Source organism: Camelus ferus, chromosome 22, assembly GCF_009834535.1.
Source record: "Camelus ferus isolate YT-003-E chromosome 22, BCGSAC_Cfer_1.0, whole genome shotgun sequence".
NCBI lineage: Eukaryota > Metazoa > Chordata > Mammalia > Artiodactyla > Camelidae > Camelus > Camelus ferus.
In genome coordinates, this window is record NC_045717.1 from 21,048,315 (window position 1) to 21,070,516 (window position 22,202).

General features: G+C 56.4%; 1 protein-coding gene across 11 annotated transcripts in view; it reads left to right on the plus strand.

Annotated features, from left to right (window-relative positions):
• DNM2 (dynamin 2) overlaps positions 1 to 22,202 on the plus strand; it is an 82,473-nt gene that overhangs the window by 58,115 nt on the left and 2,156 nt on the right. For 5 of the 11 annotated variants that reach the window (XM_032465635.1, XM_032465634.1, XM_032465632.1 and 2 more), the window contains exons 11-20: positions 103 to 189; positions 1,778 to 1,848; positions 5,071 to 5,122; positions 6,043 to 6,054; positions 9,721 to 9,834; positions 15,110 to 15,219; positions 17,755 to 17,866; positions 18,412 to 18,576; positions 20,597 to 20,829; positions 21,865 to 22,119. In XM_032465635.1, the coding sequence (XP_032321526.1) occupies positions 103 to 189; positions 1,778 to 1,848; positions 5,071 to 5,122; positions 6,043 to 6,054; positions 9,721 to 9,834; positions 15,110 to 15,219; positions 17,755 to 17,866; positions 18,412 to 18,576; positions 20,597 to 20,829; positions 21,865 to 22,119 (1,211 nt within the window). Of the gene's footprint in view, positions 1 to 102; positions 190 to 1,777; positions 1,849 to 3,239; positions 3,270 to 5,070; positions 5,123 to 6,042; positions 6,055 to 9,720; positions 9,835 to 15,109; positions 15,220 to 17,754; positions 17,867 to 18,411; positions 18,577 to 20,596; positions 20,830 to 21,864; positions 22,120 to 22,202 lie in introns of all 11 variants that reach the window. The other 6 variants (XM_032465633.1, XM_032465630.1, XM_032465629.1 and 3 more) reach the window with 2 other exon arrangements.

A 22,202-nucleotide genomic window follows, 5' to 3' on the forward strand; every position in this document is an offset into this window, starting at 1 on the left:
GGGACCCCCTGTCACCCCTCTTCCCCTGTGTTTTCCATTTGGTTCACATTGCTTCTGTGCCACGGGGACCCAGCCAATGCTGCCACTCTGATTTCCCCCTAGCTCAGCTCCTACCCCCGGTTGCGAGAAGAGACAGAACGAATTGTCACCACTTACATCCGGGAACGGGAGGGGAGAACCAAGGACCAGGTACTGGCTTTTTGTCTCATCTTTCAGGTGTGTTTTATTTGCAGTGAACCTTGGTTGTGCAATTATGTGAGTGTCAAATGCATACAGCACTTCACTCATATATGGAACAGTTCTGTCACTCCCCAAGATCCCCATCCTTGTGTCCCTCTGTCGTCAGTCCCTCCCCAGCTCCCAGGCCCTGGCAACCACTGGACTACTCCCTGTCCGCACAGTCTGCCTTTTCCAGAATGTCGTGTGAATGGACTCCGGCTCAAGCAGCCTCTTGACTCTGTCCCCTCTGCTTGGCATGGTGCCTTGGGATTCATCCCTGATGTTTGTGCTGCATCCAAAGTGCATCCTTGATCGCCTGGTAGGGTTAAATGGTACACATGGACCGCAGCCTGTTTATCCTCTCACCTACCAGAACACGTTTGGGAGCTTTTTGTGTTTTAAGTTTTTTTTGTGAAGACTGTCCAAGCCCATACAAGGTAGAGAGTGGGGTGCCCCCACCCAGCTGCAGCATGGGTCTCAGCTGTCACCTACTCAGCTCAGGGCTGTCACTCATTCTGCCTTCATATGGCTTGACACCTGGTCTGGGTCACTGCTGCTGGTGGTCCACTCTGATCTCCTGGCAGTTTGTTCAAACTGGAACCGAAATAAGCCTACTTGTGAGAACACCTTGTTTGGAACAGTCCCTCTCCCCTTGATGTTGATGCAGGAGGAACTGGTCATTTGCTCCTCGGAGGGTCCCCCAGTCAGCCTGCACCCCGTTCCCTTGTAGCTTCTGTAACCTGGGAGTTTTGTGAAAAGCTCGAGTGATTCCAGTCTGCTTTGTTGTCGTTGGCAAGAAGCTACTGTCCCTTCCAGATACACCATAGCCCCCGGTGGCCCCACTGTCGACACTGCCGGGCTTGATCTGAGGGCTCCAGGGCAATAGGACTCAGGCGTTTTAAACCAGTGACAGTCGCTCCCACGGATGGAGCACATGGCATTTTCCAACAATCCCCCAAGAACCTAGTGTCTGGCCCCTTTTATGCTTGCGGGTTCAGAGAGTTGAAGTGACGGGAAGGGCAGGGGACTGAGGGCCGGTCCCTTATCTGAGATGACATCCCGGCTGGTTGGTGGGTGCTTGTGTGCCAGTGTGTTTCATTTTACTGTCCTCACCTGGCCAGATGACCTTTGCTGTTTTAATGAGGTCCTTAGAACATGCCAGGCGCTACTCTAAACACTACAGATTTCTGACTTACTTAACCCTTTGCCATTGGGTCTTGTTGCCCCACTCCACACCTCAGTAACAGGAGGCCCAAGCTCACAAGGCTGGCCAGAGACTGCAGCCCCAGTGGGCCGCCCCAGAGGCCATGTTTGTGACCACCACATGGGGCTGCTTCGCTCTGCTCTGTTGTCCCAGGCTTGCTTACCTGTGAGGCTTTGACGTTTGGAAGCACCCATGCAGGTGTACCCCAGGGTATAGAAAGGGGTGGGGGACCTCTGTTCTCCTGCGTGGGAAGCAGCGTGGTTCCGGGCCACCCCTGCTGGCAGGTGCGGGAAGTGCTCCCACAGCTGCCCCTCCCTCCACGCTTTACTGACAGTGAACCCTGCTTCCCCCCAGATTCTTCTCCTGATCGACATCGAGCAGTCCTACATCAACACGAACCATGAGGACTTCATTGGATTTGCCAAGTATGTACTTTTCAGAATAGCAGCTGGTGAGGCGGCACCAGTGTCCACCTTCAGAGCCCGGCCCTGAGGGAGGTGGTCGAGCTGGGATTCCCCCGGGCCAGGGCACAGGGGCCTCTGTCCGGGAGAAGAATGGAGCCATCTGCGTATCTGGAAGCTTGCCTTGGCTAACAGCAGTCCCCATCCTCGTTATCCCCAACACACCTCCTACAGGGCACCCCAGTGGCTAGTTTAAGGAGGAAAGGGCAGTGCTATGGTCACGTGCTTCCAGAACCAGCGAGACTAACTAGCATTCAGTGCTTCCTTTCCTGCAGGACTTCTCAGAGCCTTTCCCAGACTCCCCATACGCACTGGGCCCATTCACGGAGCATCTCGGGCTGGTCTTTCAGAAGTGCTTCCACGATCTGCCTGGCTTCCGTCCATACACTGTAGATGTAAAACCAGAACCTTCCATAGCACCCGGATAAGGGGCCGGAGCGGGAAGCTCTGATTTCAGCAGGATGTAAATATAAACGCTGGTGGCTTCAGGCATTAGCCCCCGGGCCCCCGCCTCAGTGAGCTTGAGTGTCACACAGATTGTGCCTATGGCTCATGAAGGTCTTCTTGCTGGAGCTGATGAAGGGCAGGCGTTGGCAGGCAGCTTCCTGGTATTTGTTTGGCAAATGCTGCTGGTGTGCTCTCTCTGCACCAGGCCCTGTGATACAGCACTGAGCAAGCACAGACCCAGGTCCCCATCCTCAAAGGAAGGCCCTGTGCCAGGGACAGACATGCAGCCAGGCAGTTAAGATGCAGTGTGGTCAGTGCTGGGGCGGGGGCTGTGCACGGCCCATGGGAATCCAGAGGGTAGCCTTGCGGCCTGGCCTTGAGGGTACAGGGAGGCTGCCTTGTCGAGGGGCCTGGAGAATCCAGTCTCAGGCTAGCATGCTGGGCCAGAGGGCCTCCCCGTCCAGGGTCTCTGCTGGCCCCGTAGTTACCTGGGTAGACATTTATCAGTGCACACAGCTCTTCTGTGCTGGACATGTGGTAGGTGAGTGGAACGAATGAATGAGAGAATGAGTGGGGCACAGTCAGAAGCTGCCCCTCCAGCTCAGATGAGCCGAGGGCCCTGGCTGGACTGTCCCTGCTTGGGGAGGGCTGAGGGGCCCTGGCCGGGGATCACTTCTCAGGTGGGCTCTCCAAGCCTGGGGAGGCCGCCCCTCCTGCTCTTGTTCCCTCAGCATCCAGGCATGGGGGCTGAAAACGCTGGTCCCCCCTTCGGTTTGCTGCTGTTTTCCTCACCTTGATGTCTCTGCTTCTCACACTTCATCCACAGTTCCTTCTCACAATCTCTCCTGTTTTTCCTTTGACCACTCCACTCTTTCCTCTGGATTCCTGGGCCTTCCCACTTCCCCCAGCTGTTACTATACTGAGCAGCTGGTGACCGGGTGGGTATTGCCTGCTGTGTGCCTTTTCCCTGGTGTGTGAATGGGGGATGCCTGGCTGGGGGCGGGGCCCAGGGTGCCTGGCTCCACCCGGCCCGGGCCTAGGCCCCAGCCGTGGGTGGGACATTGCAGGGGCCCACTGAAGAGCCATGACACTGTCTCAACGCCATGCCTAGCGCCAGGCCTTTGGACTAGGACAGAGAACAAGCCCCAGACTTGGGCCTTGTGCTTTCAGAACCCACAGGCTCAGAACACATGGTCGTTGAGCCAGTTGTCCTAAGGAAAATGAGAATTGGAAAGGAGGGTAGGTGGAGAGGCTGTGGGAAAGGGGAGTGAGGGGTGAGGTTTGGAGACACCTTCCCAAGGAAGTCATGACAGCCACGTGGCAGGGACAGAGTTGGGCAGAGAGCATCAGAGGTAGAGAAGGAAGGCTGAGAAGCAGGAGTGTGGGGAAACCAAGGCAAGGTGGAGGTGAGAGTTCAAGGCCTCATTGCCAGGAGGACCTGCAGGCCAGGGGGAAGACTTTGAACTTGGCCCCTCACACATCCATGCACATGCGCAGGAGCAGTGGGCCATCTCTGAGTGGGTGCAGGCACGGGACAGGGGCAACCATGTGGGCTGCCAGGCATGGGTAAAACCCAGGAAGTAGGGCATCTGGGTACTCACCAGCCCTCAGCATCACCAGCCCTGAGCGGCGTAGCTCTGTCTCCTTCAGACACTGTTGATGAAACTCCTTCCTGTGCTTAGAGGTTCTCGGGTGCTTTCTCACTGCCCTCTAAACACTAAGAACAGGGCCTGGAGAAAAAGCTCTTATAGTGAATGTGGTGACTCTTAGGAAACTCACTGGATAAAATTATATTTCCATTCTTAAGGTTCCACCCTTTACTGATCTATGAACAGAAGCCTATTTCCTTAACACACACACGCACACACACTCTGCCCGATCCAGCAGCCAACTTGAACCTTAAGGTAAAACCCCAGAGGCAGTCAGTAAAAGAATGAAACAAGGTGCTTTGCCTTTTCATATTGATCCAAATTTCCAGCTAAAACAGTACGATAAGAAAAGAAAACATGACCCCTGAGTAACAGGAGAGATCAGTTGTTCGCAGGTGATGTTACGATAGTCCAAGTAGAAGATGTATTAGGACAGTCGAGGGAGGGAGTTGAGCAGGTGTCTGTGTACATGATACAGGGGACTTTGGCACACACTAGTCAGGAGACAGCGTAGATGAAGAAGAAAAGAGATCTCGGACTGTAGGTAGATAAGGGACCTTGTAGAAACACGTTGACCTTGACTGTCCTCTGCACTGGGTCAGGAGCCATCCAAGAGAAGAGGAGTGGCAGTTTCATGGCGAGCAGCTGTCCCATAGTCTGACCTCCCAGGCCAGACAGCCCTGTGGTCAGACCCCTCGGGACCTGGTGCCAGGTCAGGGGTAGGAGGAAAAAGCAGGCAGAAGCCTCACGTTAGACCCCCAAGCACTGAAGGTTATTCCGAAGCCAGCATGGAGGTGGCACCTGGGACTCCAGCTTCCCATGGGCCCTCTTGGAGGCTCCGAGACCCGGGGACTCCTGGAATTAGCTCTAGCTCTCAGGGGTGGCTGAGATCAGGGCCTCAAAGCCACGGTTTAACTCAATACGATTTCTTGTCCCATGGCCTGCGCTCTTTCCCTGGGGCAGCCCTTTGTGTGCAGACAGGCTTGGCACCCTCATTGGAGAGAGAACCCCACCTGAGCCACGAGGGCCTCTTGCTCCTCGTTCCCCTGGGCGCCCTGCCGCATGAGCCCTCTCTGTGCTTTGGTTTCAGCGCCCAGCAGAGGAACACGCAGCTGAACAAGAAGAGAGCCATTCCCAACCAGGTAGCTCACCCCTGCGCGGCCCGCAGCTCCACCCTGGGGGACGGGAGGGCGCTAGGGGACCACTGAGTCCAGTGATAGTGCCTGGCTCATAGCATCCCCCTCCCCTCTAGCCTCTCAGTTCCACTTAGTTTTTGCTATTTTGGGAAACTGTTCTTTGAGCGGAAGCCCCAGCAGGATGCAGGGGGCAAATTGCTCACACGCAGAAGGCCTTGTCTGACGTCAAAAGCCGCGGCTAGAACTTGACACTAAGGACAAGGCCAGCCCAGTCCCTGTGGTGTGTGCAGCCACATTTGGTTCCCGGCCCCGAGACTCGGAGCTGGTGCGAGGGGGTCAGGCAGGAGGCTGGTTGTGACAAGCGGTTCTGGGAGTCTGGGGGTGCTTTGATTCCTGTACCCAAAGGCCAGAGCAATATACAGGGTTTTCTACCTTGATGTCATGCCCTAGCCAGAGACGTTGTGAAATATGAGCAGCTTTATATATGCCAGTATTAGGTGCCTTTTTTTTTTTTTTTTCCTTCTTAGGAAAACAAATTACCTTTGCAAAAATTTCTGCTGGTGTCCCCTGTCTTCTCCACATCGGGCGGGGTTGGGGTGGGGGCTCTGCTGTTTATCTTGCACGATCGCAGAGCCCTCTGGAAAAGAGCAATGTAACCACTGCATGATTTTTTGCGCTTGCCATGGGTAATACATATGTTGTTGCTTTTTTGTTTCGGGAGATGATAATGAATTAAATATTAACACCATGAGTATAATTAATAGCATGTAATTTTTTTTCTTTTGCTGTTTTTTCTCCCTGCTCTTCTCTCTTCTCATTTTTGTGCTTTTCCTGCTTTTTCTCCATTCCCTCATGTCCCTTACGTCTCTTTTCCTTCGCCTGCTCTTCTTTGATTTACCCACAACCCTAACTTTGCGTTTTCAAAGGGGGAGATCTTGGTAAGTACTCACTTAGTGTGGAAGCAAACATTAGAGAACCTGGTAGTGGTGGAGACCCTGCCATCCCATAATATTCCCTGCCCCCGCCCCCAAATAACAGAACAACTAAAAATCAAGCTAACTCAGAAACCCCCTGCTGTGGCTGATACATGCTGGACTTCACGGAGCCCTGGGCGTAAGCTAAGTGACACGGACACTAACCTGACTGCCTGCTCCTGACACATTTACCTAGTTTCCTATAGATCAGGGATGGCAAATACTCAGCTAACACCCCAGGCTTTTCTCCTTTCACATTCCTGGCGGTGGGAAGATTTTACTCAAGCTCTGCTAGAACTTGTTCTTGCCACTGCGACCACTGTGTGTCCAGTGCAGATGCCACTATGGAGAACCTCCTGTGTCCGTGGCAGACATCACTAATCAATCTTAGCATTTTTTTCCCACTTAATAGCTTTGCAAATGACACCCCTTCTGTACCTATGACAGATGTGACTAATTGATCAGGGAACTCTCTCCTTGTTGCTGCCACTGTCCTCTTGCCTCCATAGCACAGGTGGAGATGGATTAGGCTGTTCTGTTCCTCTTGCCCCTGTCCATTTGCCTCTGGCAGACATCACTCATTGATCCTAGCATCCTTTCCCACAGTGCCCACTTTCTCACCACAGTGCTTCAGGCAGTTCCTACCCACTGGTGTCGGTGAATGGTATTTGCCATCCCTGTTGTAGGTAACACCTCCTCTGTGTGTAGCCCAGCCCAGCCAGCCTAACAGGGAGCAGGCACTGCTCACGTTCTAGAGTTGAGCTCTTTTCAAGGTGCTCACATTTGGGTTCAGCCCCAGCACTCCACTTTGGAGATCACAGCCTGGGCCACCTACCCTGACAGAGGCCTCATTATGCTGGATGCTCTCCCACCTCCAGCCACTGAGGCACTGGGTAGGCCCTACTGCTGCCATCTGGCAGGGATCTTCTGTGACCCCAGGATCTTTCCAGTAGCTGAGTTGATCCTATACCAGGACATGGAAGATACAAAAGGGCCCAAGCTTGGCATGAGGGGAGGCAGGGGCGGAAGGAATAGACTGTCCTCGGGCCCATGTTCCCCACTTTCCCCATGTGTCATCCCTAATCCCCTTTGAACCTGGATGGTTTCCACCCTCCAGACAGCCCAGGGACGTGCTTCTCTCCACACCCCAGACCCTGAGAGGCTTAGTCATTTCTTTTCCAGCCAGATTGCGTACCCCCAGCCACAAAACCCAGCCCTGCCTTGTACGTGGTTGTGGCTCTTGGGTCTCCCAGCCGTGGTTTCCGTCCCTGCCCAAGAGACTCAGGCGGGACCCTCACCCAGGGAGGAGGCGGGCCCAGCTGTGTTGCTTCTTGCCTGCTGCCCTTGCTGCTTCTGGGCCGCCCTTTCTCCTGCCCCCCCCCCCCCCATGTGCCTGGAGCCTGGGAGCTCTGCCTGCCTCTTCCATCTCCCCCCTCCCCCACTTACCCTTCTCCCACCCCTCCCCCACTGCCTCCTCTTTCCTAAGCCCAGCCCCTTGGGCACAAGTCTGGCTTTCAGACAAGGAGACCCAATCGCTCCTTTTCCTTTAGACTCAGCGCCTGTGTCTGTCGCCTGCAGTTTGCTCCTCCCCAGGGTGGGATTTTTGTCTCTGGGTCCCTTTGGGCTCTCATGCAGGCAGCTCTCTGAGTGGCTCAAGGGCAAAAGGACCTCTGGGCTTCTCAAGGCCTGACTGGCAGCATCCTGCCCTGAGACTCAGAAGGGCCATTCCCCTACCCTTTGCCCCATGCCCTGGAGCATGATGAGGGCCCCTGTCTGCCAGCTCTAACCTCAACTAACCGAGGGTGGAGGCAGGCGAACCAGGCCACCTAGGTGAGGGAGGGAGACGTCTGCCCCCTTGAGAGCTAGGCTGGGCCTGGGAACGTGGAGGCCTTGCCATGTGAGAATTTCTCCTCTGCAGAGCACGCATGGCCTCCCCCGCCCCATAGCTATCGATCAATGACTGAAGTTTAGAAGCACTCACTCTGGGCCTGGACTAAGACTAGGCAGACCCTGCCCCGCTCCTGGGGGAGCGAGGAAGCAGGCATGGATCCACACCCGCAAAGCTCTGGCGCTGGGCGTGGTTGCCAGATGCAGGGGGGCTCCTTCCCAGGGCTTTCAGCGCTAAACCACAACATCCTGGGCAAACCAGGGTGTCAGTCGCCCTGCTCCCTGACGCCGTGAGAGTCCCAGATGCTGTCGTTGTCCCAGGGAGGGAGAAGTCTATACCCTTGGCCTTAGCCAGGGCTGCCAGGTGGCATCTCATGGTGTCCCCAACCTGGGTAGGGATTTCTATGTCGCACAGGGGTCCCTGGGCACCCTGTGGCTGCCTCTGCCTTCATGGTCTCTGAGGCTCAGAGCTTACTTCTAGCCACAAGAGGGTGGTGGCCCTGTGAAAATTTGCTGGCCTGGGGGGCGGTTCAGGATAGACAGGATGAAGCGTCCCTCCTGAGACCCCAGAGGCAGCCGCAAAGCCCCATCTTGGGTACCCTGCCCCACCCCGCCCAGGGGCTGCAGTGGTAGCCGTTCCCAGCCATCCGTGGCCCCTCGCAGCCCACTTTCTGCAGCTTGGCCCAGTTTGTTGCTGCCTTGGCACCAAGCGTCCGAGCCTGTGCCTCCGCTTGCTTCCCGCTGCCCCAGGGTCCCCAGTCCAGAGTGGTGGGGGACTCCGGCCCACAAGTGTCTCCATGGCTGAGGGAACTTGGGAGTGTGCCCCCCACCCAGGGTGACTTCATTTAGCTGTCAGGTGAGTGCCCCGTGCAGGCCTGGGTTCTGCCTCCTGTTCAGATGACAGCCACTGCCAGATGAGCCCCATCCAGTGGGTCTCCCAGCTCAGAACCCAGATGTGTTGACACCTGGCTTGAAGCCAGCGTGGGGCAAGACCCTTGGCAAGTCCCCCAGGCTTAAACCTCTGTGCCCAGCTCTCTGGGCGGAGTTTCCCTTTATCTTTATATTCTGAAAAAAGCCTATGGGGAGGGGAGCCCTGGGGCGGGGGCTGGCCTGGATTCCCAGTCAGAGTGGGTCCCTGTGCCCACCCAGCGCCTGCCTCAGTGAGCTGGGCAGCATAGTTGAGGCCGCATGTCAAGCCTCTGCCGACTGGCCCCTGAAAGGAGAGGAGGAGCTACTCCGTTGCCTGGGCAACTCCTCCAAGCCTCCATCAACAGCTGCCTTCCAGAGGACATGAGGGGCAGAGCCCCAGGGTGTCCCTGGTACCCGAATGTCTCCAAGACAAGTGTATTTCCTTCAGTGTCACATCCCACGTGACATGGCCCATTCCCCCACAAGCCTGAGAACCCCTCCTCTGGGCCCCTTCTAGCTGGGCCTACCTTTTGCCACCTGAGCTAATTCAACCTAACCCCAAGCGCAGAGGGACTCCCCGGAGACCCAGTGCCCCATCACCCCAAGTCCTGTGAGGGAGTCTGCATCTGTCTGCCCAAGGGCCCCACGTTGGTTTTTGGCTGGAAGTGCTTGGGGCAAGGTGGAGTTGGGTTGCTTGGCTTTGGGCTGGAGGTGTCTCTACCGTGGTCCCTGGTTTCCCACTTTGCTGGGGGCAAGGGCGCTGGCCACCGCACTGGGGCAGGCAGGGCTGGGTGGTGGCTGCTGTCCCTCGCTGAGCCACGCCCTCCCCCCCAGGTGATCCGCAGGGGCTGGCTGACCATCAACAACATCAGTCTGATGAAGGGCGGCTCCAAGGAGTACTGGTTCGTGCTGACAGCCGAGTCACTGTCCTGGTACAAGGATGAGGAGGTGAGTAGCTGGCGGGGGGTGGGGCGGTCCCCACACCTGCTTCTCTCTCACGCACTTGCTTGTTCATTCTGAAAAGGCTTCCCGAGCACCACTGTTCCCCAGAGCTCACCCTTAGGATGGTACCAGCCAGGGCTTGGGGGTGTGTGAAGGTGCAATGCGTTGTGTCCCAGCCCCTCATGGGGGCTGGGCTCCCTGAGGAGGAAAGGGGTGTGGGGGGAGGGGAGCCACCAGCAGGCTCGAAACTGATCCCACCCTCCCAAGTCACAGCCTGGGGTCAGGGACTCAGGCTCACAGCCAGGCCACTGAGGTACCATTGTCTACAACTTACACAGGCTCAGCCAGGCCCTTGGCCTCTCTGGGCCTCAGTTTCCCATCTGCGAAGTGAGGTAGAATGGCCCTTGCAGCCGTGAGGTGCTTAGTCACAGTGCCTGTGTTTAGAATGTTCTACATGTGCTTGTCCCCGTCAAGGATAGGGAGGCCTCTGGGAACAGCACCAGGGTTAATGAGTACAGGGAGCTGGGTTGCCCGCCGCCTTGGGCGGGGCTCTCCAGGAGCCTGTGGGTGGGGCTATGAGCACCCCACCCCCGGGCGCTTCGGTCCAGGTCCCTCCTCTGCCTTAGCCCATCCTGAGTGGTCCGTTTCATCACTTAGTTCTCTTATCAGAACGTTACCATGACTCAGCGGCCTGGGAGTGAAGCCACTCCTTTGGTGTGACTGCCCGCTGCCGCCACTCTGCCCCAGGCTTCTGTGGGTCACCAGTGACGGGCCCCGTGTTTCTCTCACTTTCCTGGATTGCCCTGTGAGAGGCCCACGGGCTCTTCCTGTCGTCAAGGTGGTATTTATTAGGTGGCTGTCGATTTGGCTTTGGGGCAGAGGCCCCCAGATGAAGGCACTTACAAAGACAGTCTGTTTCGCCTGCATCCCCATGAGTGTGAGGCTGTCCAGGGCCCAGGCTCCACCTCCCATTGCCGCCTTCACACGTAGCTGCTCCTTGTGGTCCAGGAGGGCTGCCCCTATGCCCATCACCTCGTGGCCCAGTGTAGGGAAAGAGGCACCTGACGAGGAAGGCACACACATCGCTCTGCTCACGTGTCCCCAAGTCTGGTCACACAGCCACTGTATGTTTTACTCACCTGGGCCGGCACAGCCCCCACCATGGCCCACACGCCCTCGGAGGAGAGGTCTGGCTTCTTTCGTCACCCCTGGAGCTGCCCCACCTGGCTGTCCCATCTTGAGGGGCTTGGGATGACCCCCACACCTGGGACTCACTGGCAGCTGACCTTGTCCCCGGACCAGCAGGCCTTTGCCCGGCCATGTGTGTTTCCCTCCAGGCTCAGAGAGATGGCAGGGAGAACTCTGTCGGGACCTCTGCGTAGCCTTCCTGTTTAAGAAGCCCCTGCCCCGTGCCAAGCTCACTGGTGAGGAGAGGCCACCATGGCCACATGTGGAGGGCATTCTCCTCCTCCTCAGTGAATCCTCACACTCCATTAGGTGAGGAAACTGAGGCTCTGAGCAGGGACTTGCCCCATGTCACAGAGTGGGGAAGGGTCCCCTCATGGTTGATGCAAGGCATGCGCTCTCTGACCTGAGGCACTTCAGCCCCACACCTGACCTTTCCCCACCACCCAGGCCAGAGGAGTTCCACTGAGGGGAGGGTGTTTCTGGGTGAAATATCACCACCCCACTCCACAAGGCCAAAGACCCATTCCTGGAATGTCTGGGGAGCCCCATGTCTCCCAGGGGGCCTGTTGTGGGTGGCTGCTTCTAAACTGGGAGGGGATACGGTTTCCAGGACCCCAGAGCCGTCCCAGGCTGAGACACAGAGGAAGGGCAGGGTCAGGCGTTCCTCAAGGAACCTGCGTGGCCAGATCTGCTCCTCAAAATGGCCGTGGTGAACGGGGGCGGTGAGGATGACGCTGTCACATTCTCTCCCTCTCTTTCCGCCCCCGCAGTCTGAAACCCAGTCTGCTCTGCAGTGCGTCAGCTGTCAGGCAAGCCGAAAGCTGGTTTGCAACTTTGGGGTTCCCGGGGTGGGAACGCCAGGCCCCGCGACAGCCTTGGGCACTTAGAGAGGGGCTTCTGGGCCCAAAGCCCAGCCTGGTGGTGTGCTGCATGGCACCATGGCGAGCCCCATTTTTAGCTCAAGAAGGGGCCTTTCATTTCTCCTTCCATCTAGGGGTTGAAAGCAGGAACCCCAGACCCTCTCTTGGGGCCCAGCCCAGAGGCAGGGGAAGTGTTGAGAGGTGGGTCGGACGCCCGCCGGCAGTAATGAGAACCAGCAGACCCGTGAATGGGGCCCTGTGTGCGCGTGCCCCAGACACAAAGCAGCCTGAGATCGGGAGGGGCAGGAGCGAAATCCTGTCTGTCTGTCCATCCTCCTCCCCACCCCCCAAGTTAGGATCCTAGCAAGGACCCTCAGAATCACACGGTGGGTGGCCACCCCTGGGGTCAGGCCGCCTTCTTAGAGACGCCTCAGAGAGAGGCAAGACAGCAGCATTTCTTTATTTAACAAATCAGCAAGAAGAGGTGGTTACAGGAGGGTAGGCGCAGGGGAGCGATTTGGCCAGGACTCCCAACCCCTACGCCAGTGTCGGGGCTCCCTTGCCTTTCCCTGGCACTTCTTTTCCCACCCAGGCCCTTCTTCTTTATTCCAGAATCTTCTGTCCAAGTTTCTACCCCGTGGGAAACAGGGTGGTGGGCGATGACACTCACCTCCGGGTCTGCCTCACTGGGGCTGGAGGTGGCAGCAAGTTTGGGGGGCCCATCCCGACGCGCTGCTTGCCCGAGCCCAGCCTAACCAATGTGCAGACTACTGTACACATTCAGAGCCCCCTGAACAGGTAGTCTGAACACTGGGTTGGCGGGGCCGGCTGTCCATCCCGTGGGCCCCCTTGGGCAGCAGCAGGGCCACCGCACCTCGGCCCCTCCGAGCAGGCGAGGAAGCCCCTGCGCCGCCCGCGCCGATCTGCTCCGTCTCTTCTGACGTGGCAGGGCTGGAGCCAGCTCGCATCTGGAGAAAGTTGTGGGTTTTCAGGAAATCCTAAGGAGGCGGTGGGGGTGGGGGAAGCGGGTGGGGTGGACGGGAGGGCGGGTTTGGGTCCGTGGCCTCTGTGCGCAGGAGAAGGTCTCTTTGGGGGTCGGAGCGGGGGCGGGGTACATGCACGCGTCTGTGTGTGTGTGTGTGAGTGTGCATGCCGGCAGCATCAGGAAGACCGCCGCTGCGCTCTGGGCGGAATCACACTATAAACAGTTCCAGATGTGGCGTCTCACTCGGGGCCGGAATGGACTGTGACTCAGTTCCTTGGCCTGGCCAGCCGACTAGAAGCTTCCTGCCTCATGACTCGATAGGGCGGGGGCAGCACTGGCTCTTCCACAGACTTCCCAGCCGTCATCTCCTGCCCTGGCCCCTTCTAAAGCCCCCCAGACTCTTCACTGAGAGCTTGGAGGGCCCTGGGCCCTGCGTTACCTGGCCCACTTGGGCTCCGATGTCTGCAGCATGAATGGGGGCTCCCACTTCTGTGGCCACTGTGCTCCTCTTCTTCCTTCTCACTGCAGCCTGGCCTGGAGGAGCTCTCTGCCTTGCTTCTTCCTTGCCCGGAGCCTGGTGGACCAACCCTGGAGCCCCACAGGTGACAGACAGACAAAAGAAACCCCCTGGTGCCTCGTGAGCACCAGCTCTGGGATGGGCACGTGCTCAGAACGTTCACACGTTGTGCCTGTCCTCACCTCGCCCCAGGAGGGTGAGACTCCTGCTCACCTCTGACAGCTAAGGAAGCTGAGGCAGAGAGAGGAAGTGATTTGCTGAAGGTCACATGGCTGGGGAGGGGCCGGGCCCATACAGGCTCCTAATGACTCAGGACTGAGCCCCGGCACCAAGCCTGTCACTCACTCCTGCCTCCCATTCCATTGTCCTGAAAGTCTCAGCGGGGCTCCACTGGCTGGGAGCCCCTGGCCCCCTTCCCTTCCACCACTGTGATTGCTCTGGAATTTGGAAGCAACAGCCAGGTCAGACTTTGTTCTGGGGCCTTCCAAAGGACAGGGTAAGACGGGGGAAGGAAGCAAGCTGCTATGTGAGGAGGCAGGTCTCCCTCCTCCAAAGACACCCAGGAGGTAAAAGGCCAGGAGGGCAGTGGGGAGAACCTGGCTTTACAGCACACAGACCTGGCTTTGGAAGTCCCTGCTGTGTGGCCCTGGGCTGCCAGCCTCCCTCTCTGAGCACCGTGCTTCCCTGACAGGGATGTGCAAGAGGGTTCTTTGAGCTACTGTGGGTTGCGTGGGAGTTGGGGGACCCTGACGCTGGGCTTTGGTTTCCTGATGTTGAAAACCTAGTTAATGCACTGCACACCACCCCCACCCCCACCACAAGACTAATGACGGTGCACTTGTTGGGGTCCATTGTATGTGCTTAGTCTACAATGGTGGGTGAGTGCTGGGCTCTGGGGTTCGACTCTCAGCTCTGAGACTCACCAGGCCTGTGCCTTTGGCTGAGAGATGGGCCCTCTCTGAGCTGCTTTTCCCCCACCGCCATCAGGACTGCCATGCTGGCCCTTAGTTAGCACTTTCTAAACAGGGCCACCCTGGCTTTGGGACTCAGGTATCAGCTCGAGGGGGCCTCACTTTCCAGCTTTGCCCCTACTCACTGCCTGCCCTTTTGTGCCTCAGTCTCCCCCTCTAAACTGGAGTCATACTGGTGAGTCACTCACAGGCTCACTGTGAAGATGTAGTCCAGTTAACGGTTTCATTCACTCAGTGGTTGGATTCTGGGGAGAGTCAGACCCAGCCAGTTTTGAGTATCCAATGTGTGTCAGCAGTAAACCAAACAGACAGGAGCCCCTGCCAGCTAGGATCTGACACGTCGGTCTGGGTGACAGATGGTGGCCTAGATCAATAAGCAAGATTAGTGGTGTGTATATGTAAGGGGAAGCGCCAAGGGGAAAAGTCAAGGGAGCGTTTGGGATGGGTCAGGGCAGGCCTTGCCCAGAGGGTCCCTCTGCACAAAGGAGGCAAGGAGGGAACCATGTGGGCATGAGGAGGTGGGGAGCATTCCAGGTGCAAAGGCCCTGGCGTAGAAGCTGGCCTCTGAGATGTCCAGAGAAGCCATAGTGACTGGGACAGGTGGGCAAGGGCAAGGGGTGGTGGCGGATGAGTTCAAGTAAAGCAAGGACCACAGGAGGTGTCCGATGTTGGCAGTGGTGCTTGTGGTGGAGTCCAGCCCAGGGCGTCCTCAGGTCCCCAGTTGAACAGCCCATGATGACCCCTCCCCTTCCACCCTCAGGAGAAAGAGAAGAAGTACATGCTGCCTCTGGACAACCTCAAAATCCGCGACGTGGAGAAGGGCTTCATGTCCAACAAGCACGTCTTCGCCATCTTCAACACAGAGCAGAGGTGAGGTGCTTGCTCTGAACAGTCCCTACCCTGAGTCTCACGTTCCAGAAAGGGAGTCAGTCAAGAAATAGAAAAATGCTTCTCTTGGGTGGTCAGAGAACACCCCTCTGAGTTGAGATGAAGATGAAATGATACAGGAGCAGTGGAGGCTTCTGAACCCAGGAGCGACCAGACCTGACTTGTACTCACTCGCGCCCTCTGGTGGCCTTGAGTGGAACAGACTGAGGAGGCGAGGATGAGGGCGGCGACTGCACAGGTCCAGGTGGGAGATGGTGGGGCTGGACCCAGCTGGGGCCTGGGACGTAGAGAAGTGGGGGAGGGCGGATTCCAGTAGAACCTCTGGTAGATGTGTGTGTGAGAACGAGAAAGGCGTGACTGCAGACTCTGAGCTCTTGTAGGGCTGCCATCGGCTGACATAGAGGGGGCAGAGGCAGAGTAGGCCTGGGCAGTCTGAGGCAGGTTTGGGCCATGCTGAGGGAGAGAGGCCTGTGAGATACCACATGGGGCGTGGAGGAGGCAGCTGGGTAGGTACAAGAGCTGGTGATCAGGAATGCGCTCCAGGTAGGAATGCGAATTGGGGAGTCCTCATTTTGTGGTGGTGTTAAAGTCTAGATGGGATGAGATCTCTGGGCCAGTATAGACAGAGAAGAGAAGGGCCCGAGAGGCTCTCGGTCAATCCATCGCAAGGTGCTTTGGTGGGAAACTTAGCAAAAGCAAAGGCACTTCTGTCACTCAGGAAGAGACCCAGGTGGCAGCAGGTCTGAGAGCAGGAGGCTTGGCTGAGCATGGACCTCGGAAGGGGGCCTGCCCAGACTCACACCCTCATCCGGGAACGAGGGACCACCCAGGTCAGCCAGGGCCTGGTGGGTCTTCATGACTGGCCGGCAGGCACTGACGTCCTCCCTGCCAGCCCCAGGACCACTTTCCGCACTGCGCGTCCACGCCCACCACTTCCAGCTGAGTCACCTGTTTTGTGCAGGAATATTTGTTCCGGACTGGCTTACAATGCTGAGCCCCACTTTGGCCATCAGCTAGCTCCAGAAACCTTTATAGCCCGTTTATGATCATCGCTCCCCACCCCCACCTCCCCTGCCTGAGAAACCCTAGGGTGTGCAGGAGAGCCCAGGCTCTGCGATATGACGGGCCCCCTGGCCAGCTCTTCCTGGCTGTGTGATGTTGGGCAGCCATCCCACCTCCCTGGCCCTGTGATTCCCCAGTGCAGGGGGGTGAAGATACTACCTAATGTATCATTTAGGGATGAGTCCAGGAAACCCAGAATGATAGTAGTGGAAACAAGATAGAAGGTTTTTTTTCTTTATTTTATTTATCTTTTTTTAACATAAATCAAGCCCAGCCTTTGATTATTCTGGGCACACTGAGCAACTCCACAGTTATCTAGGCCCAGGCCCTCCTCCTTCTTTCTCGGACTTCCTCCTCTTTGTCCAAGATGGCTGCCCAAACTCCAGCCATCGTGATGATGTTTCAGGCAGCAGGATGGTGGAGGAGGAGCAACAAAGGCGTGCCCCCCAGCCTCACTCTCAACTCTTTCCAGAAGGCTCAGGGCAACCACTCACTTGACTGCCGGTTGTCCAGAGCACTCTCATGAGGCCATTTATGCCTAACCTCAAACCCAAGTCTCACTCAAAGGCTTTGCAACAGCTTAGCCGTCTCAGCCACACCTGCCTTCTGGGACAGGATGGCATGAGTCCTGGCATGTAGATACAGAATACTGTCCATAAGCGCTGGTTGGTGTCCATCTGTTTCTCCTCCAGCCTTGTGGCTCTGCACCTTTCTTCCATTCACAGACCCATATTTGCCCAGCATTTCACAAGCCTTTGCTGGGAGTCTTGGTCCTGTCCCTGGACAGCTCCACCCACCTAATCAGGGCCCAAGCTAGATCTTCACTGTCCAAGGCAGTAGCCACTAGCCACATATGACTACTTAAATGTAAATTGATTGAAATTCACTTTCTCGGCCATCCTGATCCCATTCCTGGTGCTCAGAAACAAGCACCTCGTCGGGCAGCGCAGGTAGAGAACGTTTGCACCGTCACAGAACGTTCTTTTGGATGACGTCGCTGCAGCCTCTATGAAAACAGACATGCCAGCTTCCCAACTGGGGGAGGGTGTCATGGACACTGCCCACTTCTTGGGGGTTGTTGGCAGCCTTTGGCCCCCACAGGAGAGCATAAAGGAAGGATGGGCTGTTCCCAGGGGAAAGTGAGGAGTGACTGAGCCCACAGATAAAACACTGTGGATGCTGCTAGATGCAGGGACTCGCTGAGCACCCCCTGCTCTTGGTACGGTTTTGGGTGATATAGGCATGAACTTATGGCACCTCCATTGGCCCGATGGGGTTCAGGGGCTGCTGCCATCATGGGGCCTCCGGTCTTGAGTGCCTGGGTCACATGGCCCAGACCCATGTGAATCATGGTCTGTCAGGCCGACCCCAGAGCCTGCACGCCAGCTCACTGCACCTGCCGGGCCTGTGGGCAGGGTCAAGCACATGTCTTTTCCTCCCTCCCTCTCACCTCAGGAATGTCTACAAAGACCTGCGGCAGATCGAGCTGGCCTGTGACTCCCAGGAGGATGTGGACAGCTGGAAGGCCTCATTCCTCCGAGCCGGGGTCTACCCTGAGAAGGACCAGGTGAGGGGCCACCCAGCCTGGCCGAGCCCACACACCTTGAGCTGAGCTGACTCCATCTGGGAGAAGACAGGGGGCCAGCATCTCCAGGGATGGGTCATTTCAGGCTGTGTTTACCAGAACGCCTTGAAGGCAAGTAGCCTATACCCTCTTGAACAAACAAAGCAGAAAGGGGAGAGGGTTTTGTCATCAGCACCCAGAAAGCTCTCCAGCTGAAGTCTAGGACAGGGATACACATGGACTGGGACCCCTCTTGGCTTTGTTCTCTCTTTCTGGCCTGTCATTGAGGTGGAGTGAACACGGCCTCCAAAGTAACATGGTCCAGTCCCTGGATGAGAGGATCTAACCTGCCTGGGCTGTGGCCACCCCAGGCCCGGACTGCTTAGGCCAGGGGCAGGCAGGGTCACATGGTGCCAACGTGGCCATCAGGGGCTAGCCCCAGGGGGTCAGTGGTGGGTGGGATAGGGCAAGCAATCCCCAGCGAATGGGGCTCCCCACACTCATCTTAGGCTCAGTCACCCCTCACTGCCTCCCTTCCCCACTTGCAGGCAGAAAACGAGGATGGAGCCCAGGAGAACACCTTCTCTATGGACCCGCAGCTGGAGCGGCAGGTGGAAACCATTCGCAACCTGGTGGACTCGTACGTGGCCATCATCAACAAGTCCATCCGCGACCTCATGCCAAAGACCATCATGCACCTCATGATCAACAATGTGAGTGCCTGCCTCTCCAGGGACCCCAGGGCCAGCCACTGCCAGATTTGCCCTGAACACAATCTGTATAAAGTTAAAAACTAGAGTGGGTCACCACCTTTTAAACATAAAATCAGGATCCCCAGCCTCTCTTGGGAAGCAGGAAGGTCCAGGCGCACAGGGCTTACACCCTGTTTAATCAGGTTGTTGAAGCTAACATCATGCATGTGCAGTTTCTCTAAATTTTTTCAGCCTTACAGTAACCCTAGGAAAGGGACTGCTATCACCCTCCTTTTATAAACAGGAAAACAGAGGCCTAGACAGGTCAAGAAACCTGCCGGAGTCACTCAGAAGAGTGAGAGGTGGGATTCAAACCCAGGCTGAGTCTGTCCCCAGCAGTGGTCTCCTGATGGCCTGCAGCCCAGCCTGCCTTCACCCAAGGGTGTTACCTGCCACCCACAGGGCTCCCGAGCCTCTCAAGGCTTTAGGCTTCTGTTTGGTGAAATACAGCTGTACTAGTGTCTCCTGCTGTGGGCTGCTGGGAGGGTTTAGGGGCTTCGTACCCCAGGCCCTGGGCTCAGCACCAGGCACTCAGAAAGCTATATAGATCAGGTTTGGTTTGTGTTGAGACTATGGAAAAGCTCTTAACATGACAGGGTCTAAAGCAGAAATCCCATGTCCCTTCCCTTTCACTACATTCTTCAGTCTCCTCCTTGGTGATCAGTGTTAAGTTTCATGGGTGTCCTGGTGCAGTTGATATATAGGTGGTACTTGTGATATACGGTGTGCTGCAGATATGCAATGTAAAATGCACGTATGCTTTGACCCAGCAGTTGCAATTCTGCTTGCAGAAATTTTTCCCAGAGACATTTGCCATTGTGCAAATTGAGCACATGCATGGTTATTCTTTTCAGCATTGTTTTATAATGGCCAAAGATTGGATATCTCTATCCATTTATTATAATCAATTAAATAAATATCCATTCTATTGCAACCCTCCCCCCAAAAAAACCCCAAGAAACAAAAGGTTGAGGACTATCTCCAGGTGTATAATAACTTCGATTATTAAGTGGAAAAGGTATGGGATATAAGAGAATAATCAGGAAAGCTCCATTTGTGAAGAAACACAGGGGAAATGCCTAGAGATCTCTGGAAATTTATGTAAGAACCTGGTGACCAGTTACTTTCTAGAAAGGAAACTCAGGGAGCCTAAGGAGGCCAGAGTGGACAAAGGAGTTTTCACTGTATCTTTTGGTTATATTTTATTTTCCCTTTTACCAGCTTTTCAAAATCTTAGTATTTGAGTAGCTAATGCATTTACATGGTTTGCAAATCAAAAACTATCCAGCATTATCATATTTCCACATGTTGAAAGTTTGAGAAAAGTCAATATCCATTCTTAAAAAGACAATTGTAGAAAAAGAATTCTGTTATATCATATATCCATTGAATTGATATATTTTAGTCTCAAAGCCGGTCTTGCCCCTAATGAGGAAGCTCTGGAAACATCTCCTCCAAAATCAAGAAGTTGGCCATTTCCACTTTCATTTAACCTTTCTGTAGCATTACTAGCCAATGCAATTAGACAAGAAAAATAATTTAAAGGTGTGATAGGAAAATAGGAAAAATTGTTCCTATTTTTAGAAGGTCATGTACGTGTGAGTGTGTGTATCTAGAAACCCCAAGAAAAGTAACTGAAAAACTATTATATCCTGCAGGAAGATTCAGGAAGGGAGAAAGTATAAAATTAATGAACAGAAACTAGCAGTTTTTAAACAAAAGCCAGAGAAAAAATATCAGGAGAAAGTTTCATAGGAATCTCATGAAATGGGTTGGAAGAATACTTGCAGGCACCCCTGAGGGACCCGAGAGACAACCGACTGGAAAACGCATCCTGTTGTAAACCTCTCCCACGTTCTGCGGTTAAGTTAAAGACAGAGCCCCGCCGAGGGTGCCGCTGCTCCTGCAGCCAGTCACAGTGCCCAGCTGAGTCCTGGCCGGGGTGGTGGCCAGCCCTGACCTCTCCGCCCCTTGCCCCCAGACGAAGGCCTTCATCCACCACGAGCTGCTGGCCTACCTGTACTCGTCGGCGGACCAGAGCAGCCTCATGGAGGAGTCAGCTGACCAGGCCCAGCGGCGGGACGACATGCTGCGCATGTACCACGCGCTCAAGGAGGCGCTCAACATCATCGGGGACATCAGCACCAGCACCGTGTCCACGCCTGTCCCCCCGCCCGTTGACGACACCTGGCTCCAGAGCAGCAGCAGCCACAGGTCTGTGAGGCCCGGTCACCAGCAGGCTGCAGACACTGCCCCCTGCAGGTTCCCAGCTCCCCCCTACCTCCCTTGTGTCCGTCAGGGCACACACAGGGTGGGCCGGATGCAGGGCTCTGACCACAATGGCACAGCACCCAGGGTTAGCCACATTGGGGGCTGCTACCCCACCTAGGCCTGGAGGGACTGGGAGAGAGAAGAGTTTAAGGCCTGCCTGTCTCCTTGTGCCTTCCCCTGGCTAAGCCCACATGGAAGCCAAAGAGGGCAAGAGGCCTGAGCGACCCCAGCCATAGGGGTGAGCCCCTTGGAGCACAAAGCACAGCTAAGAACGGTGGGCAGGGGAGGATCTGGGGGGACACATGAGTATACCCAGCATCCCCTGCCCTGACCACCCTAGAGCTGAGCTGGAAGTGAGGCCCTGGCATGGGCAAGCCAGAGCATCAGGCAGGGACACCTAAGCAGTGACAGTGCAGGTGGCGGGGGGAGAGAGTCAGGGAAAACTCAGAAGGTCCCAGCCCTACCAAGACCTCAGGGAGCCTTGGAGTTCCTTGGGAAGAGGGCACAGCATCCAGCCTGATGGGGCAGCAGGTGCTCAGTCCCGGGGGGAGTTTGTGGGGCACCTGGACAGTTTGCAGCCTCTGGAGGCATTTGGCAGGGCTGGGCTCTGGAAAGATCTCTGGCTACAGGGGATGGATTGGAGGAGGTAGGGAGGCCCAGGTGGGACCAGTGAGAGGGAAATGCCTGAGGGAGTAAGGCCAGAGGGAAACAGAAGCCCTTTGTGGCCAAGGACAGGCACTGGACTCCTGGCTCAGGGCTTAGGGGTGGACGGAGGGTCCCAGTGCTCCTGTGCTGCCCCTTGGCCCGGACCAGACACTCACCTGCATCTCCCTGGGTGGTAGCTGGTGCCAGCCCATGTGACAGAGGAGGCCACGGTGGCCAGCACCCCATGCCCCGCCTCAGGCTTCTGCAGCCACACTGCCATGGCCAGTGCTCCCGCCCACCTTCTTCAGCTCACACCCTCTTCTTCCTCCACAGCCCCACTCCGCAGCGCCGACCTTTGTCCAGCGTGCACCCTCCGGGCCGGCCCCCAGCAGTGAGGGGCCCCACCCCGGGGCCACCCTTGATACCTGTGCCGGTGGGAGCAGCAGCCTCCTTCTCAGCACCCCCCATCCCATCCCGGCCCGGACCCCATCCTGCAGTGTTTGCCAACAATGACCCCTTCTCGGCCCCACCTCAGATCCCATCTCGGCCGGCTCGGATTCCACCTGGCATCCCCCCCGGAGTGCCCAGGTAAGGCTGGACCCCCCCCCCTTGCTGTCTGCCTCTAGAACCTCCCACTTCCGCCCTGCAGTTAGTGGAGGAGTCACTGGCAT